Source organism: Macrotis lagotis, chromosome X (assembly GCF_037893015.1).
Source record: "Macrotis lagotis isolate mMagLag1 chromosome X, bilby.v1.9.chrom.fasta, whole genome shotgun sequence".
Classification (NCBI taxonomy): domain Eukaryota; kingdom Metazoa; phylum Chordata; class Mammalia; order Peramelemorphia; family Peramelidae; genus Macrotis; species Macrotis lagotis.
Window position 1 is genome coordinate 542,945,199 of NC_133666.1, and position 20,199 is coordinate 542,965,397.

General features: G+C 35.9%; 2 protein-coding genes across 2 annotated transcripts in view; both read left to right on the forward strand.

The window, feature by feature from the left end:
• The window catches only part of NECAB1 (N-terminal EF-hand calcium binding protein 1), a 221,208-nt gene that overhangs the window by 55,278 nt on the left and 145,731 nt on the right, over positions 1 to 20,199 (forward strand). The gene's annotated exons all lie outside the window — the stretch shown is intronic.
• Positions 4,398 to 4,652, forward strand: LOC141502169 (small ribosomal subunit protein eS27-like). The gene has a single exon (XM_074206773.1). It carries the CDS (start codon positions 4,398 to 4,400, stop codon positions 4,650 to 4,652), a length of 255 nt encoding a protein of 84 aa, XP_074062874.1.

Consider the following 20,199-nt stretch of genomic DNA (forward strand, 5'->3'; position numbering starts at 1 on the left):
CCAGGCAAGGGAGGGAGTCCTTGGGAGTAGTGAAGTTAGAAACAGTAACCGCAATGGTCAACTACTATTGAAGATTTTGGCATCTCATGACCTTCTGATCATGAACACTGTCTTGTGGCTACCTCAACACAATAAAACTACCTGGATACAACCTTGCAGCAAAAACTGGCATCTAATAAACTATGTGATTATAAGGAGAAGAGACAGGCAGGATGTAAGAGTGACAAAGGCAATATGTGGTACAGAGTGTTGGACTGATCACAGACTCCTCCTCTCTAAGCTAAATATTCACATTCAAGGAAAGCAGCAGTCTCAAGGCCAATTGAATACTAGAAGAATTAATGTCAAGTGATTAGAGTGTCTCTGGAGTGGGAACGGTTTGTTGCTAACTTGGAGGGAAAACTGAGCCAACATACAGTTGGGCAGCGGTGGAGCACAAAAAGAGTGGGCAACTTTCAGAGATTTGGTATGCAGCACTGTATTTGCTCATCTGGGTCACATCACTGGTAAACACCAAGACTGGTTTATTGAGAATGAAGGGGAAATCCAGAAACAGCTAAATGAAAAATGAGAACTCCACAGGGTTTATCAGCATAATAGTTCATAGATTTCTAAGAAGGCGACATTTAATTCTATCAAAAGTAAAATACAGGGGCAGCTAGGTGGTGTAGTGGATAAAGCACCAGCCCTGGAGTCAGGAGTACCTGGGTTCAAATCCTGTCTCAGACACTTAATAATTTCCTAGCTGTGTGGCCTTGGGCAAGCCATTCAACCTCATTTGCCTTGCAAAAAAAAGAAAACCTAAAAAAAAATAAAGTAAAATACAAGTGAAGCTTAGAGATATGTGGATCTCTTGGCTCAGGAGGAAGGCAGTTAAAATTCAATTTTATGTAGACAGTAATAAAACAAAATGCTTTTATGATGCCCTGAAGGTTCTGGTCCATTTCAACTACTCAGTGCTGTTGGATCCACATTGATTAACAATAGGCACGTGGTTACCTAGCAGTGTGACCTTGGGCAAGCCACTTAACACAATTTGCCTTGCAAAAACAACAAAAACAAAAACAAAAACAATAGGCATGTGATCCTAGAGAAATGGGCTGTTGTGTTTTTAAGACACTCATTAATCAATACAGAAGCCATTGACCACTTACCTCAAGTTGAAGTCAATGGAACTGAAGAAGAGGTTTTGGATGCCATTAGGCTCCTTTCAAGTGCCAAACCACCTGGTGCTGATTCTATTCCCACTCAGATCTACAAGATGGGAGGTCTATTATCCAAAAACTGACTGAAATTTTCCAGGTTATATAGCATGAAGAGGTTATCCTCCAAGAATTCAAGAATACCTCCTTTGTCCATCTCTATAAAGGTAAAGAGAATAGATTGTCCTGTGATAATCACAGAGGTATTTCTCTTTTAGTTATTGCTGGGTAAGATTCTTGCCAGTGTTCTCAATAGGCTGATCCTTCACCCAGAAGATGGTCACCTCCCTGAGAGCCAGTGTGGCTTCAGAAAGGTTTGAGAAACAGTAAATATAGTGTTTGCTGCCCAACAACTCTGGGAAAAATGCCAGGAACAGAACAGAGGTCTGTATACAATACTTATAGATCTGACCAAGATCTTTGATACTGTCAGTCATGAGGGTTTATGGAAAATTATGTCAAAATCTTATTTTCCCAGAGAAGTTCATCAGCATTCCATGTCAATTTCATGATGGCCTGCACGCCTGGGTTCTGGACGATGCTCTTGAGATTTCCTAGTCACCAATGGAGTGAAACAAGGATGTATCCTTCCTCCCATACTTTTTTAGCATGATGTTTTTAGCCATGTTATCAAATGCCTTCACTGAGGATGAGCTACTGAACTGATGGAAAAGACTTCAACTAGCAAAGACTATAAGCCAAGACCAAAGTGAAGGGAGTTTTGAGGTGTGATCTTCAGTTTGCAGATGATTGTGCACTCAATATAGACTCTGAAGCTGAGATGCAACAAACCACGGATCAATTCTCTGCTGCTTTGTGCTAATTTTGGTCTAACAATGAACACCAAGAAAATACAAGTGATCTATCAGCCAGCACCACACCATCCATTTATGAAACCATCAATTACAGCAAATGGAGAAATTTTGAGTCCTGTGGACAAGTTCACTTACCTTGTCAGTGTCCTCTCCAGGGAGGTACAGATTGACAATGAGGTTGACACTTGCATTGCCAGAACTAGCTTAGTATTTGAGAGGCTCTGAAAGAAAGTGTGGGAGAGAAAAGATATTAGACTGACTACCAAACTGAAGTTCTACAATGCTGTTATGCTGACCTCTTGTTATATATATATATATATATATATATATATATATATATATATATATATATATGAAACCTGGACAGTCTACGAACTCCATGACAGGAAACGGAATAATTTCCATTTAAATTTTCTTAGGAAGATTCTGGGGGTGGCTAGGTTGTAAAGTGGATAGAACACTGGCCTTGGAGTCAGGAGTACCTGAGTTCAAATCCAGCCTCAGTCACTTAATAATTACCTAGCTGTGTAGCCTTGGGCAAGCCACTTAACCCCATTGCCTTGCACCAACTGAAAAAAAAAGATTCTCAAGATCACCTATCAGGAGAAGATGGCAGACACTGAGATCCTTTCTTGGGTTAAACTACCTAGCATTCCAACATTACTATAGAGAGTGCAACTATGATGGGCTGGACAAATTGTAAGAATGTCAGACATATAATTGCTAAAAAAAAACTATTTTATGGATAACTCACACAGGGCAAGCTCTCACAAAGGGGGTCAGGAGAAGGTCTCAATGAAGAACTTTAGAATTGATTGTGCAGCATGGGAGACTCTGGCACAGGACCACTTAGCATGAGTGCCATCATCAGTAAGGATGCTGCACTCTATGAGGATGGCAGAATTGAAGCCCCTCAAAGAAAATGTGGCATACATAAGTTTAGAGTACCCACCCCAGGTGGTATTATTTGTGCCCAACCTATGGTAGAACATTCTGAGTCATATTGGTCTGATAAGTCATAGCTGCACACACTGTAATTTGTCTCAAATATAGCCTTGTAATTTTGGTCTTCTTCAATAATGAAGAACAAGAACCAACCAACCATCTATGGGACATCCAGTGTGAGGTTCCAGTAGGCAACTGGAGATGTTACATTGCAGATCAGGAGAGAGAGATTAGGACTAGATTTGAAGTATATTTGAGGATTATCCACAGGGGGATGACAATTGATATTAGGAGACTGATGAGATTACCAGTAGAATAGTATAAAGGGAGAAGAAAAGAATCCTATGGGACATTTGCAGTTAGTAGATATGACCTGGATGATGACCCAACAAAAGAGATTGAGAAGAAATAGGGAAAAAACAGAGAAGAGTAGTGTCAAGAAAATATAAATAGAAAATAGTATCATGAAGAAGGATATTGACAGTGTCAAAGGCAGCAAGAGGTGAAGAAGAATAAGGATTTAGGTCAAAAATGTATTTGTCAAGAGAACTTTGAAGAGAGAAGTTTCAATTTAATGTTGGCAAGCTTCAAAGAGCTAAGAATTAGAGGAAAGGTCAAGTGGAGGCACCTACTGTAGACACCTTCTTGAAGAACCTAGCCACAGAAAGGAAGAGAGTTGTGGGAGAATAAGGATGAATGGATCAAGTAAGGGTCTTTTGAGGATGAGAGGTATATGAGTATGTTTGTAGGTAGGAAAATAGCCAATAGTCAAAGAAAGATTGAAGTGAAGTGAAAGTGGGATGATTTAGGGAGAAAACTGCTAGAGATGACAGGCTAATATAGGATCACTTTTGTATGCATAGGACATTGCCTTGGCAAGGAGAAGGGTCTACCCCTTCATGTGAGACCAATATGAAGAAGGAAATAGTGGCAGAAAGCAAACAAGTGTTGTGAGATGAGAAAGAAGGAAGAGGCAGCGCTCTGAGAATAGTCTCAATTTTTTTCCAATGAAATATCCCAAGGTCAGTTTCTCAGTTTCTCAGCTGAAAGAATAGGGGAGAGAGAGCAGTGGAAGACTTGAAGAGGGATGATAAGGTTAAGAAAGCTGCTGTGGTAAGTGAGATAGTAAATGAATTAGGGAGATATATACAAGGATTGCCCAACCACAACGAGAGCCCAGTTGAGAGTAAGTCCCATGAATCTGTAGTGGATCAAGTCAGCCCAGCTTATTTTTTTTATTTTATTTTTAATTTATGGAGTGAAACAAGCATGTCTATTACATAGTACAGTAAAGTGATTGCACATGAAAGATCACATTTTTATAGTCACATGATTAACTGAAAGTTTGCAGAGAACACAGTTTCCTATTGTGTTTTCAATTTCCTGACTTAAAAAAAAACACACTTTCCGGCAGTAAAGATCTCCCCATGCCAACATGCCTCTCGTGAAAGATCTCCTGCACCCTGCTCCCGAGGAGGAGAAGCGGAAGCACAAGAAGAAACTCCTGGTGCAGAGCTCCAATTCCTATTTCATGGACATGAAGTGCCCCAGGTGTTATAAAATCACCACTGTCTTCAGCCACGCACAGACAATTGTTCTCTGTGTCGGATGCTCCACTGTGCTCTGTCAGCCCACTGGAAGAAAGGCAAGACTTACAGTAGGATGCTCCTTCAGAAGGAAGCAGCACTAATGACTGAATCAAAATGAATGAGGAACTGTAAAAAATAAAAGAAATTTGATAACAAAAAAAACACATTTGACTGAGAAGCAAAATGGAAATTCAAAAGTTCTCCCTCAACAAAGGAAGATGATAGATGCTACAACAGACATAATTTTGTTTTATGATTCTCTGATTACTGCTATCAAAGGAGGAATAAAAAGAGATAAATACTGAAGTTATTAAAACTCCTAAATAGGGTTTTCAACCATTCAAAAGATTTGATGCAGCAATCTACAAAAGAAGAATCAAATGTATGAAAAAAAAATGTTAGGAGCAGCTAGTTGGTGCAATGAATAGCACAAAGACCCTGGAGTCAAGAGCTCAGATCTGACCTCAGACAATTGCTAGTGACCCTGGGCAAGTCACTTAACCCCAATTACCTCTAAAAAATGTTATATGCAACTTTATGGACAGCTTCTAGCTGTGTGACTCTGGGCAAGTCTCAACTCCAATCGCCTTCAAAAGCAAATGATGTATGCAACTTTATGGATAGACTTTACAATTGGTTTGTGGAGGTTTGTGTTTGTGTATATGTGTGTGTGTGTGTGTGTGTGTGTGTGTACTGAAATGTAAGACAAGGTTCTCAGCTGAGAGAATAGGGAGAGAACAGCTAAGGGAGACTTGAGGGATGAAAGGTTTAGAAAGTTCTTTTGGTAAATGGGATAGTGAATTAATTAGGGAGTTGTACAAGGATAGCCTAGCCACAATGAGAGCCTAGTTTAGATCAAATGACATAAATTTATGATGAATATATGGATGTGAACATATGAATGCATGCATACACATATATAAATATGGGTGTGTATACACACACATATACACACATTTATTAAGCACCTTTCAATCACTATGCTAAGCACTGGAGATTAGTACTAAGAGAGATAAAAGACTTTCTAGTCCTCAAAGAACTTACAATAGCATTGAGGAAACAACATATAGACGTGTGTGTGTGTGTGTGTGTGTGTGTGTGTGTGTGTGTGTGTGTAAAGCCTATCTCAAAACCTATATACTGATTAATTAGAAAATAATTAACAGAAGGAAAGTACTGAAATTAAGACAGGTTGGAGATGGTTTAATGCAGAAGGTGGAATTTTAATTGGGATTTAATGGAAGCCACAGATGTCAATATAATTACTGTTCCAATGAGCAGGGGAAGAAGAGCATTCCAGGCAATAGGGGGGATAGCCAGAGAAAATCACAAGAACTAAGAAATAGTGTCTTGTTTCATAGGACAGCCAGGAGGCCAGTGTTAATGTACCTGTCAGGGAGAAAAATATAAAAAGACTAGAAAGATAAGAGGGGGCTCGGTTATGAAAGACTTTGAATGCCAAAGTATACACAGATGTATGTATCATCTATATCTGTATATTTGAAAGGATATATACATATATATATATGTATATATAATTTACAAGATACCTTGACAGACTCTGCTGCTAGATGATGAGATGGGCTTGGATTAGATAGGAAGAAAAAAGCACATTGAATTATATGACCCTAAGTTTCCCTTTGAAACAGGAATTCATTTTCAACACCAAAATTTCTCTGGTGATACCATATGGTTGACTATGTTTGTCCCTCTTTCTTAAAGAAGACCATGACATCAGGGAGGGTGTTGCTATAACAAGCAAATGAATTGGATTTGAGTGAGGGGGTGCTGTGCTAAGTCACCAGCCTCACTTTCTCTTTCAGATTCTTCTGGTCTAGGGGCCAGTAGGTTGACTGGAGATGGCCCTGGATGTGAAGAAATCTGGCTAGGTTCTATGAAATACCCACAATCTTTAAAGAAGCAAAAATTCAAGTCTCCCAAAGGATAATAGGATGATGTATGGTTGGTAAAATTAGGCTGCTACATCTTCTACATCTTACAGTGGTGGGTTTTGAATGAGTAAAACAAAAGACATCATAGAACTAAAGTGGAGGATAAGAAGGAACAGGAGGATAAGAAGTCATCTGGTCTAAATTTCTCACTATATATACATATATATCTATATCTATATCTATATCTATATCTATATCTATATCTATATATATATATATATATATATGGAAACTGAAGTCCAGCAAAATCAAATAATTTAAAACAAGAGCATGTGGTTAAAAAAATGACAAAGCAGGAATCAAATTCAGATCTTGTGATCTTTCTCCAGCAATCTTTCCATAAGACAATGTTGCCACTCATCAAATAAATAACAATACCTAACAATTTACATTTCATCTCAAGATTGTTTCAAGCCATACAAAGTAGTGGTTGTGTGACTTTTGGGACTGGTGATATTACAAGGGAAAGCAATTAACTGCTGGGCAGGCATATGGATAGCCATATCCTGCTGGCATCCATATAATATTTAGAGATTTAGAGCAGAGTTTGTTAATCATTTTTTGTGTGTCATCAATTCTCTTGGTAGTCCAGTGAAATTTATGAAGCCTTTCTCAAAGTTTTGAAGGAAATGTTAAATTTGATAGAGATTAGTGAATAGATAGGATTTTTTTTCCCATCCAGTTTCTCTGTCATCTACCCAAAGACCTCTTGGGTACCTCTAGCCCATTTTTTTTTGGCAAGACAGTGGGGTTAAGTGAATTGCCCAAGGTCATGCAGCTAGGTAATTATTAAATGTCTGAGGGTAGATTTGAACTCAGATCCTCCTGACTCCAGAGCTGGTGCTCTATCCACTGTACCAACTAGCTCCCCCTCTCTTCCCCACTTTTAAAAAAATCCAAGTCTAAAGGAAGGTTCCCAGCATTAGAGTTATTTTCTATGGAGGATTTATCAGTGGATAAGGAGAAGAGTTGCAGAAGAGGTTAGGTGTACCTTTAGTTACAGTAATCCTATTTCAGTAAATTCATAAATGGGTCAAAGAAAAGTGAAGATTTTGTCAGCTTATCTTAAAGTCTGATTGGTTAAACAACTATGTGGCAGGATGGCTACTGTCTGGAAGATAGACTTTAAGAGCAATTTGGCAGCTGGTGGTGTAGGCGAGTTTATTGGCTTTTGGTTTTATATGATCCTTGAGCAGTATCTGCTGGAACTCATTGTTCTTCTAAGGAAACTTGGGACTCTCTAATTCTTATAACATTGCAAAATGTCCTAAGTTATGTCAACTAAATTTTTAAACCACATTCAAAAAGAACAGTATGTTCTTTGGAAACTTCCAAGCATATGACACCAGCCTCTATTTGCTACTGTTTATTTCATAGTTTTTTGCAGGATTACTCTTTTTATTGGAGTGACAAATCAAAAATAGGACACATTGCCTTTAGGATCTCTTTACATATCTGTCTAGCACTTTCAGATTTGAAAAAATTTACAAATATCTCATTTTATCTTCACAAAAACCTTGAGAGAGAAATGCCATTATTTATCTCCATTTTACAGAAGAGAAAACAGATGCAGATAAAAGTTAAGTGGCTTGTCTAGGGGCCAGTCTTGATCTCTCTAATAAGTATCTGAGACCAAATTTGAACTCAATATTTATTGAATTAAATTGAGTTGAAAAATGTCATAGAATGGTATGTCAAAAAACTTATGGGAGCATCAATAAGAGTCATGGGATCATAGTTTAAGAAATAGAAAGGACCTCAGCAATTGTCTAGTTTGCCCCTATTGTTTTATAGAGAGGAAACTGTGAAAAGAGGAGTTTAAATTATTTCCCCATGATCGGGGCAGGGTTTGATTCAAGCTCCTCTAATCCCAGATTCAGTAGTCTTCCATAATACCATACTGCCAACAACTAATTGATAATTCATATTTTGGCACTTTCCAAAATATCCCTGAAATAGGAAACACAAGTGTTACTTTTCAAAATTACAGATGAGGAAATAGAAACATTGAAAATTTACTTGTGCATGATCATACAACAACTAAGTGTAGGTGACAACATTTAAATGCATGGAGTCCCTTGACTCCAAGCCCAACACCCTTCACAATCCTTCATACTGCCTCCTAATTCTTTGGCGAAAAAATATCGTGACTCTATTTAAATGATTTTCACATTTGAATTCTGACTTCTCTCCTGATCTCCAGTCTCATTTCTCCAATTATATATTAGACATTTCAAATTAAATATCTTCTAGACAATTTAATCTCAATGTGTTAAAAACTGAACTCATTATTGTTTCCCCCAAAACCTTTCTTTTTCCAAACTTTCTCTTACTGTGGAAAGTACAAACTTCCTTTTAAAATCCTTACTCTCTCATTTTTTGGTCCAATCAGTTGTCAAGGTCTCTCATTTCCACCTTTGTAACATCCCTCAGATAGTTCTCCTTCTATCTTCTGACACAGCCACCATCTTGGTGCAAGCCCTTATCACCTCATACCTAGACTACTCTAATAATCTGATGGTTAATACTGCTGTCTTAAGCCTACTTCCACTCTCATCCATCCTCCTCCATTGGCTCTCTATTACCTACAACAGAATATTTGTTGGACTTTTAAAACTTTTCACCAGTTAACCCATTCCTACCTATCTAATCTTCTTATGCCTTATTCCCCACTTCTATCCTCCCATTTCTGACTCTAGGATCCAGTGACATTGGCCTCCTGGCTATTCTTCACATGAAACACTCCATCTCTTGAATGAACATTTTCAGTGGTTGTCCCCATACTTGGAACTCTCTCTTTCACAATGTCACGCTAGTTAGAATCAGAACAAAAAGATTCTCATCCTTATTCCAGAACTTTAACTTTAATCCTCAAGGCCAACAGACATCTAAATGACTTGAATCAGAAAGTCATAAGTTCAAATCCAGTTTCAGATTCTTCCTAGCTATGAGACTTTGGAGAAGTCTCTTAACTTATAATTTTGCTTCATCTTCCTCAACTGTAAAATTGAGATTTTAATAGTATCCATCTTGGAAGATTGTGGTAAGAATAAAATGAATCATATTTGACAAGTGTTTACAATGTATGGCACATGATAGGTGCTTGATAAAAGCTAATTCCTTCCATATTCATACATATACACTATGAATAAACATGTTATTTATGATAGCTGCATAAAGCTTGTGCTATTAATGGACTGTTCTACAAATATTATACAGTCCTCTTGGGCATTTTACACTACTTAATTATAAGTTCCTTGAAGGTATAGACTATTCCTTCTTCCATTTAAAGAAGCATCTGGTACTGGGATTTACATAATGTGGGTGTTTAATAAATGCTATTGATTGACTAGGTTATCACAGAGTTTAGATTGTTACATGTGTTTAAATGAAAATTGTCCATTTTCAAAGATAAACTACTGTTTGTAAAACATGATATTAATTTGCATTTCCTTCCTTCATTCCTTTGTTCCCTGTCTTCCTTCCTACTTTCTTCTGCCTTCCTTCCTTCTTTCCTTCTCCCTTACTTTCTCCTCCCTTCCTTCTTTTCTCCCTTTCACTTCCCTCCTTCCCCCTTCTTCCTTCTTTCCTTCCTTCCTCCCTCCCTCCCTTCCTTCTTCCTTCCTTCCTTCCCTCTTTCCTTCCCTCCTTTCCCCTTGCTTCCTTCCTTCCTTCCTTCCTTCCTTCCTTCCTTCCTTCCTCCCTCCCTCCCTCCTTTTCTCCCTTCCTTTATCCTATCTTTTTCTTTCTCCTCCTTTCCTTCCTTCTTTCCTTCCTCCTTTCCTCCCTTTCTTCTGTTTTTTCTTTCTCCTTCCTTCCTCTTTCCTTCTTTCCTTCCCCCTTCTTTCTTTATTTTCTTCTTTATATTTCTTCTTTTCTTCCTTTCAATTCCTTCCTTTCTTTTCTCTCTTCCCTCCCCACTTTTTCTTTCTTCCTCCCCTTCTTTTTATTTTCTTCTTACTTTATTGCTTTATTTCCTTCTTACTTTCTTCATTGTTTCTTTCTTCCCCCTTCCTTTCTTCTTGTCTCTGGTTCATCCTATGATAAATCTACAACTTCCAGTATGGAAATTCCCTCCAGCAATGCAGTTTTGCAACTGAAGTATATTTCTAGTTTCAAAGAGTTACCCAGGAGCACTGTTAGGTCAAGTGAACCCATGTCACACAATTAGTGTGATTCAGTGGCTGAATTTGAATTCAATTTGAATTCTGACTCCAAGACAAGTTCTCTTTATGTTATACAATCATGCTGTCCTTACCTGAACTTTTTTTTATAGGGGAAGGATAGTAATCTTACAGTAGCCCCCATCAATTCAGCACCCTTTAGCATTTCCTCAAAATAATAATCCTATGAGGTAGGTAATATAGCTATTAGTTATTCCATTTTATATATCAAGGTGCAGAGAGGTATAGCAATGATAATTTAAACTAATAATTATATAAAACTTAAAGCTTTGCAAAGTACATTGAATATATTATATTATCTCTAAACAACATGTAAAGTAGTTGCTATTATTTATGCTGATTTTACAGGTGAGGAAACTGAGTCTGATAGAAGAAAAGTGATTTACCCAGCAGTCATATAACTAGTAAGTGTCTGAGACAGGATTTGAATTTAGGATTTCCTTGAGTCTGAGATTAGTTCTCTATCCCCTATATATTACCTAAATGACTAAGTCTTGGTTATACTGTTAGTGAATCTCAGAGTTAAGATTTTAAATTCAGGTCTTCTAATTTCAAACCCAGACATCATTTTTTATTAAAACAACAGAGAAGAATTATATTTACAAACCTTTCTTTATGAATAAACATTAGAACACCGTTTGCCAACAGCTCCAAGACAAACTTCTCAGAGTTGCTCATAGTTAATCATTTCTTACTACAGTGTTTCTTCAGAGAATGCCCTTGGTAGAACTCTCAACTTTCAATTAAGATATTCTCAAATAATTTATGACCACCAATGGTTCTTAGTCTTCCTTTGAGTTTCTGGGAGTTTTCAGAGTTACCTAGAATACCATGCCTTATGATTTATTCCAAATTACAAGAAATAGAAATTACATTGAACTGTGTTATAATATCCTTAATTATTATAAAACAAAATCTAATTATCTTTACTTCAGCCTTGATGTACATAAAGGTAGAAGAGAAATGGTCTTGACATGGTCTTTCGCATTTTATTATAAAACTCTGAAGAAATTTGGGAAAACCCATCCACCTTTACCTTTCATTTAAAACATCACAGAATCAGCAAACAGTGAAGGTGACAGCCACAAAGCATTGAACCTTTTTATAATTCCTCTTTTATTTATTTTATAATTCCTCACTCATTCCTATTTATCACATTGTCTGCTCAGATGCCAAACTACTGAATTCTGATGTTTCTCAGGGCTTCTTATTACAAAGAAATAGCTTTCAATTTAAACATTGAAATTGCAGGAGCAATTATCTCACCCTTAAAAGTGCTAGAAATTATCCTAAGCAGTTTAAAAAGAAATAGAAGAGAGAGGACACTTCACTGTCAAGAAAGTAGAAAATGCAATCATCATGGAAGGATGCTTGTTTTTTAATTCATGAAGTATTATTCCTTTTCTCTATGTGGATGGAATCATCTATGGCTCCAAGTCTCAAGCACTTCCCACAATGGGATTCTTGGAGTTTTCATAAGCATACAAGGCTCTTCTATACAAACAACTTTTGTAAGAGGGGTTTTTAATAGCTCTCTTTTTGTTCTGGGAAGGGCTGATGGGGAGACAGATATAATTAAGAAATTAAGAAAGAAGATACAATTAAGAAAGAAAAACTGTATGTAGACATATAGATTCTGAATAAAGTCAAGCTATTTTTTTCTTCCCTTGAAATGTCCAGGCTTCCATTTTGAGCCATCCTTTCCCATGCCACAGGTAGGACAGTTTGCTTGGTTTGTCTCATCTTTCTGTCTCATACAACTGCCACTGTGACTGTAATCCATATGGGGTGCAATGAAGGATGAATTAAAATATATTTGAGAGAGCTGGAATTGACTGGGGAACAGTGGAGGAGACCAAAAGCAGGAAATATGTCAGATACTTACGTTATTAAAAAAAAATACAGGTGCTGCCATTTAGGACCTGTGAGCTGGGAGAAATCAGATTGACAGAGCCTGGAAGTGACAGACTAACCATATTCTGGGAACAGTGGGGATAGCATGGTCTTTGAGGAAAAAACAGTGCATGTTGATGGAATACCTTCTCACAGTTATTTGGAGGCTAGCTTGAGGGTAATACCACCTGGTGGTCAAAGTTTTACTATACAGCAGACATCCCTCGGGCAACCAGGTGGTGCAGTAAAATAAAGAAGAATTCTTGAGTTCAAAGCTGGTCTCAGAAAATGACTGGCTGAGTGACTCTGGGCAAGTCACTTATCTCTGTTTGCCTTAGTTCTTCATCGTAAAATGAGCTGCAGAAGGAAATGACAAACCACTCTAGTATCTTCAAAAAAATTTCAAATGGGGTCTGAAAGAGTTGGGCATGAGTGAACTGATACTTCCTTTGGTTAATTAATTGATAGTTGCTTTTCTGTAGGTTGTAGAAAGTAGGGGAATGAGCCTATTATAGGCAACTTTTACCATGATCAAAAGGTATCTTTTCCAAAGAATAAAGATAGTAGACAAACTCTATATGTAGCCATTCAACAGTTCATTACTTAAGACTGCAAGTTTTTTCTGTTCTGTTCTTGTTTTTCCAAAATACTTCTGGTTAGTTGTCATGCATTTAAACTTACTAAGTTCATTGTGCCTTAACAATATTTACTTATTAATTTCACTACATCTTAAGCACAATATGCATGCAATATACACTTTTCTGGTAAAGATATATTGTTTTATTATGAAAATATTGACTAGGATTTATAGCAACAATTGTTTTCAAATAAATTTCAATCAAAATTCAAACTCAATAAGCATTGCTTCAATATCAGCCAAATGTCCTATTTTGCCTTAACTTAGTGTACTGAAAATCACATAAGGAAAAATAATTATATAATACTATAAATAGTACTGAGGTAGCCTGATATACTGAATGGGGTATCAGGAAGTACTCCAGTAGGCCAGGTTACAAATGGGCCAGTCAGGTTGAAGGAGGAGGAGGAGGAGAAGGAGGAAGAAAAGAATTCATTACTATGTGATAGATACTTCAAAGTGTTAGGGATACAAAGGAGGGAGAGAGGGAGTGCTAAAATGACCCACTATGAATTTTAAGTTGCTTTACTGAGGAAAAAAAAGGATTTTCATAGATTTGTTTCTTTTCCTTTTAATGCTAATGTTTCCATATACTTGCCAGATAAATTATCTGTTCCACCAAGCTGCATGTTATGTAAAGAATTAATAGCATTACTTAAGCATACAAAGACTATTAGACTCTGAAAATTCCCACAAGAATTGTGTAGCCTGGAATATCAGAGCAGATCAGAGAACAAATGGGCCTGAATGGATAAAGAAGCTTAGAGACTGAGGTGGAAAATGAATCATCTGAAGTTAGCCACCAGGAACTTTTTCACATGGAGAGACGACACATGGAATGTTGTTGCAGGAGATCTGAATTCTAGTTCTGGTGCTGCCATCTTGTGATATTGGGCAAATCACCTTGAAACCTCTGGGCATCAATTTCTACCTCTATAAAATGAGGAATTGGAACTTACTAGATGGATTGTCAAATCCTTTCTCATTCTGAATTTCCATGATTTAGAACAGAGAATGGTTGGAACACAACTCCAGTACTAAACACCAAATTTTCTCATTCTAAATTATTTGAATTTTTTTTCTTTTTCCTATGGAAATTCTGAGATCCATTTCTCTTTCAGCTCCTTCTATTCCTCAATCCTTCTAAAAATTCCCAGGTATAGTTCTTAACTGTGACTTTACCTAGAAACCAAAGATTTGTCTCTGGAGTCAATCAAAATAGTTTTATATTTTAGATATGGAAAGGTTCATTATAGTCTACCAGCTTGTTGATTGTCTCTTTAGTACCAGTTAACCTTAGAAAAGTCCAGTTCTAGTTTTTGTGAATATTCATGGAAGTTACATAAAAAACAAATTGTGGTAGGAATAAAAAGATCTTCCATGATTATCAATTGGTTTTAAATTCCTCATGTATAATATGGGGACAATAATACTTGCCTCTAGGGAAAACTAGGTGGTGTAGTGCATAGAAAACTGTGCCTAAAACAGGAAGACTTGAGACATTTATAAGTTTTTGTAATAATTCAAATCCAGAAATGCTTACTCAATTTTATTGTTCAAGAAGAAAGCATTAGGAAATTTTTAGCATTTTTCCCAATTGAAATGAAACTCAGATTCTTTCTAGCTTATCATATTTCCTTTTATTTTGCTAATTGGAAAGAAGGTAATCCTAAAATGAAGATTTACAATTTTTTATTTATAAATAAAACCTCATTTTTTACTTTTCTCATTGTTCTATACACTAACAAATTGCAGTGGGAAAGAAAAGGACATTAAATAGGGACAGAGGCTTTCTGGAGCTATCACTTTATCTAGGTAATTTTATATGGTTGCTCATGTCTCCTGAAACATGATGACTCTCAGTAAAAGCCTAATAGAATGTAATTAACTGATGAGGATGTATAGATCCTTCTCCTAATACCAATGCTTAACATATAGTTGAACTATGCATTAGCACAAACCTACTATAATTCTAAGATAAGATTGTGATTTGATCAAGTTAGAAAGTTAATGAAGACTGACACTTTCTTTATAATTTATAGAGTTATTAGTGAGTAAGACACTGATTGACTTGCCCAGTATTGCACAATCTGTGCACTTCAGAAATAGGACTTGGACGTTCATCTTCCTTGCTTTAGGTCATCTTTCTATCCACTACTCCACAAAGTCTCTTATATTTTACAGCTGGGCTTATTTTGTTATTAAATCTCATGTTTACAAAATCCTGAGTAAAACATTCAGAAATTTCATACTCTGCTGTTGTAGATGAACAAGAGACAGACATCTCTTGCTGTCAGGGAACTTATGTTCTATTGAGAATAAAACTTGGAAGCAAATAAGTAAATGCAAAGGAAAAAATGAGTTAAGAGAAATCATTGGCAACTGTGTTGGGAGTATATGAGATACCATATTCTGGAAGGCACCTCAGAGGTCATCTATTGCAATGCTACAAATGAGGCAATAGAGATCCAGAGAGCCACAATAATTTAACCAAAGTCACATAGATTGATTTGGTACAGATTCCATGATTTTGTGTTTTTTCCTCTGCACTATTCTGCCTCAGTCTTAGGAAAGGTTCCTTAAAGGATTTGCTACCTGAGCTGAACCTTGAAGGAATTTAAAAATTCTAAGAGAATTAGGGGAAGAAGGAATAAATTCCAACAATGAAAGAATAACCTATACAAAGACACAAAGATGGGTTATGAAAAGTTGAGTCTAGGAAACACTGAGATGAATAATGACTATCACCGCTTTATGTCATTGAGCTGCTTTTAGTAACATTAAAAATATTGGGGAGAGTGGGAGAGGTGCTGCAAGACCCTTGAAAGTCAAATGTTCCATTTATTTAAAGGGAAGAAAAATAACTCTAGAATGGATTATGAAAGGAATGATTAGTGAACATCTAGATATAGAAGCAGTATTGAAAGAACCTATAGGATTTCATCAAGAGCAGCTTAACCCTATTTTCTTTGTGGACACTTTCCAAACTAGATAGAGGAACACTGTGCCTAAAATTTACTTCTGGAAAAATTTTGACAAATTACATATATATATTTGATGCTGACTAGGTAGGAAAATTAAATCAGCTACACTCAAAAAGTAAATAGCTGGTATTACTTTGGGCAAAACTGGAGACCAGTGAAGTGCCACAGAAATCTTGGTTGAACACTATGCCAACACTTTTATCAGCAGCATGGATAAAAACATAAATGGTATACTCATCAGGTTTGTAGACAAAGCAAAGATGGTAGGAATAGTTGGCACACTAGATGAGAATGTTAAATCAAAAACGTTATAGAATCACTTGGATGAATCTAAGAAGACATTATTTATGTTTATATATATAAATATATTTACTATATTTAAACAACTCATTATTATATTAACTATATTAATCAATATTGTTATATTAAATATATCAATTAATTAATATTATATTAAATATGATATATATACAATTATAAATTTATTATCAAATTTATTATCAAATTTTTCACTTGGGTTAGGATAAATTAATTTGCAACTATTAAATGGAGGGAGGAAACTACTTGACTGTAGATTGTCTGAAAAGAATCTGGGACTTCAAGTGGACTGCAAGTTCAATAATGCATCATTCAAAAAAGCTGATAAGATTTTTGGTCTTCATTTGGAGATTCATATTTCAAAAATAAGGTGATTTACCTCATTATATGCTCACCTGGTCAGAACATATTTAGAAAAGTATGCCATTTATGTCATTATGTCATTGTCACCATAATTTAGGTGAAAAAAGATCAATTAAAATACATACAGAGGTAAGCAGTGAGATGTAAAAACTTTTTTTGATTTGAGTCCCAGATCTAGAATTTCCTCACATGTAACCATGATTATCAATTGGTTTTAAATTCCTCGTGTATAATATGGGGACAATAATACCTGCTGCTAGGGGAAACTAGGTGGTGTAGTACATAGCGAATTGTGCCTAAAATCAGGAAACTTGAGACATTTATAAGCTATGTGACCTTGGGCAAGTCATTTTAGTTTAACTTGCTTTAATTTCCTCAACTAGAAAATGGAGATAATGACTAGTTGTTGGAGCTGTCTGTGGATCAAATAAAAAAATTATAAGTCGGGGTGGTTAGGTGGCACAGTGTATAAAGCACCGGCCCTGGAGTCAGGAGTACCTGGGTTCAAATCTGGTCTCAGACACTTACTAATTACCTAGTTGTGTGGCCTTGGGCAAGCCACTTAACCCCGTTTGCCTTGCAAAAAAAAACCTAAAAAAAATTATAAATCACATAATCCCTGGAACATAGTATAAACACTATGTAAATTTTAGCTATAATTCATTGATAGTAGAAGAAAATATCCTGAAATTTTTCACTATATTTCTTCTATTACCTTACAGTGGTATTGGGAGGAAAGCATCTTATCACTCTTAAAAGACTACAAAAATAGGGGCAGCTAGGTAGCGTAGTGGATAAAGCACCAGCCTTGGAGTCAGGAGTACCTGGGTTCAAATTCGGTCTCAGACACTTAATAATTACCTAGCTGTGTGGTCTTGGGCAAGCCGCTTAACCCCATTTGCCTTGCAAAAAACCTAAAAAAAAGACTACAAAAATATAAGTTACAATTGTACTCCTCAAAGAGTTTTTGTGAAGTTCAAATGAGATAATATATCTGGTACTTTTCAAAACATAAAATATTATAAAAACACAATCTATCATCATCATTATATGTGATGAGATAATATATGTATATCCAGAAGGGATTCTAGAATCTATCTAATATAGACTCTTAGTTTTTTTTATTATATTTCATTTTTACAATTACATGTAAAGAAAAATATTAACATTCATCTAAAAAATTTGAGTTCTCAATTCTTCTCCCTCCCCTCCCCTTTCAAGTTGTGATAGAAGAAATAGACAAAAAGAAAAAAAGTATGAAAAACCAAATGAAAATATCTTTGATCTTCATTCATACTCTAACAATTCTTTCTCTGGACATAGATAGCATTTTCCATTATGGATCCTTTGAAATTTAAGTTCTTCATTTTTTAAATAAGGAAACTGAAGCATAGAGATGTTAACTTACTATATTATAAAGCAGTAATCATCTGTATAAGAAATGGAGTGGTGGTTCAGTAAAATAGATCAGGTATACAAGACATAGTTAAGTGATCATAGTAACCCAAAGACCCCAGTCTTTGGGGTAAGATGTCATCATTTCACAAAAACTGCTTGGAAAACTGAAAAACAATGGGGTACAAACTATGTGTACACAGCAACTCAAACCACATAAAAATATAAGGTCAAAATGGAGGCATAAAGGGTGACACCAGAAGCAAATTAGAATAATTAGGGATAGTCTACCTGACAGATCTATGGAGAAGGAAAGAATTCAATCAAACTGTACACATCTTTTGATAAAGCAATACTATTACTAGGCCTGTATCCCAAAGACAATATGAAAAAGGAGAAAGGATGTACATGTGCAAAATTATTTATGGCAGTCCTTTCCATGCTGCCCAAACATTGAAAATTGAGGGGATTCCCTTCAATTGGGGAATGACTGAACAAACTGTGGTAAATGTAATGGAATACTATTGTGCAATAAATAAGAAATGATGAACAGGCAGGTTTCAGAAAACCTTGTAAAGACTTGTGTGAATTGATGCAAAGTGAGATGAACAGAACCAGGAAAACATTGTACACAGTTTCAGTAACATTGTGTTATGATCAACTATGAATAACCAAGTTCTTAGCAACATAATGATTCAAGACAAAGAATTCATGAAGGGAAAGACAATCCACATCCAGATAAAGAACTTATGTACTCAGAATACACGTAGAAAAAAATACTATTTTCACTTACTTTATTCTTTCTTATGATTTTTTCCCTTTTGAACTTTTTCTTCTTTCACTGTGACTAATATGGAACTATGTTTTTCATGATAGCTTATATATAAACTATACAATTGCCTACCATTTTAGGAAGAAGAGGGGGAGGGAGAGAGGATTTAAAAAATTGGAGCTCAAAATCTTGAAAAAATGAATGCTAAAAATTGTCTTTTTGTGTAATTGGAAAAAATTACTGTTTGAAAAAATAAATGGAGAAACTGAGGTGTAGAGATTTTAATGACTTATCTGAGATCATACCAATAGCAAGCTGGGATTTTGAACCCAAGTCCTCTGATTTCAAGTTCAGCATCTTTCCACTGTACAGCACCTCTGTGATAGCCCTTATATTCATTCATTCATGTTTCAATTTATATAGTGCTTTTCTTAAGAAGTTGCTATAACTTTTAACTGTTAGATTAGAAAATCTCAAAAGTTCCTTTTTTGTTTATAAAATTCTATGATTCTATAACCAGTCCTCTCAAAATCTCTACAAACTGGGCTCAAAATGAGAAGTATAATGTATATGCCAATGTCTAGTGTCTTAAAGAACAGATAGAAAAGTAATTTCTACCCTCTACTGCCTGCCCCCACATAATTCAGAATTTCATCTTTCTGATTCACTTGCTGATAGCAGATCAGGGAACTGGCATTGGGACATGTTCACAATGATACCCCATAATTACCTGAATCCTAATATTAATACCGAAAATATTAAATGCAGTACTGTGTTCTGATACCTAATTTTCACAGCATCTGTTCTTTTCAACAACTGCAGCCAGTGCTAACTTTTTGAAGTCTCCCCCTCTTCCATCTGCTTATCTTAGGAAAGTGAGTAAGGGATTTCAGTGAGAAAACTGTCTCCAAAAAAAAAAAAAGCAGGAATTCATTTCTCACTCCAAAAGCTGTCTCCCACCATTAAATCGATCAATTTTCTGGCACATTTCCACTTGCCATCATCATGCTGTCTGTCTGATGACAAAGATAGTGCTCTCAAAAGCAAACTGATGTTTGTCCAAGGCTCACAGAATCCAATTTCAGAAATCTTATTAAGATGAATGATTTATGATACCCACCAGATTTAGGGCTTTGCATGAAAATTTTTT

What these genes read in the sequence shown, in the direction of transcription:
- LOC141502169 (XM_074206773.1), top strand. Translation starts at nt 4,398, where the DNA reads ATGCCTCTCGTGAAAGATCTCCTGCACCCTGCTCCCGAGGAGGAGAAG.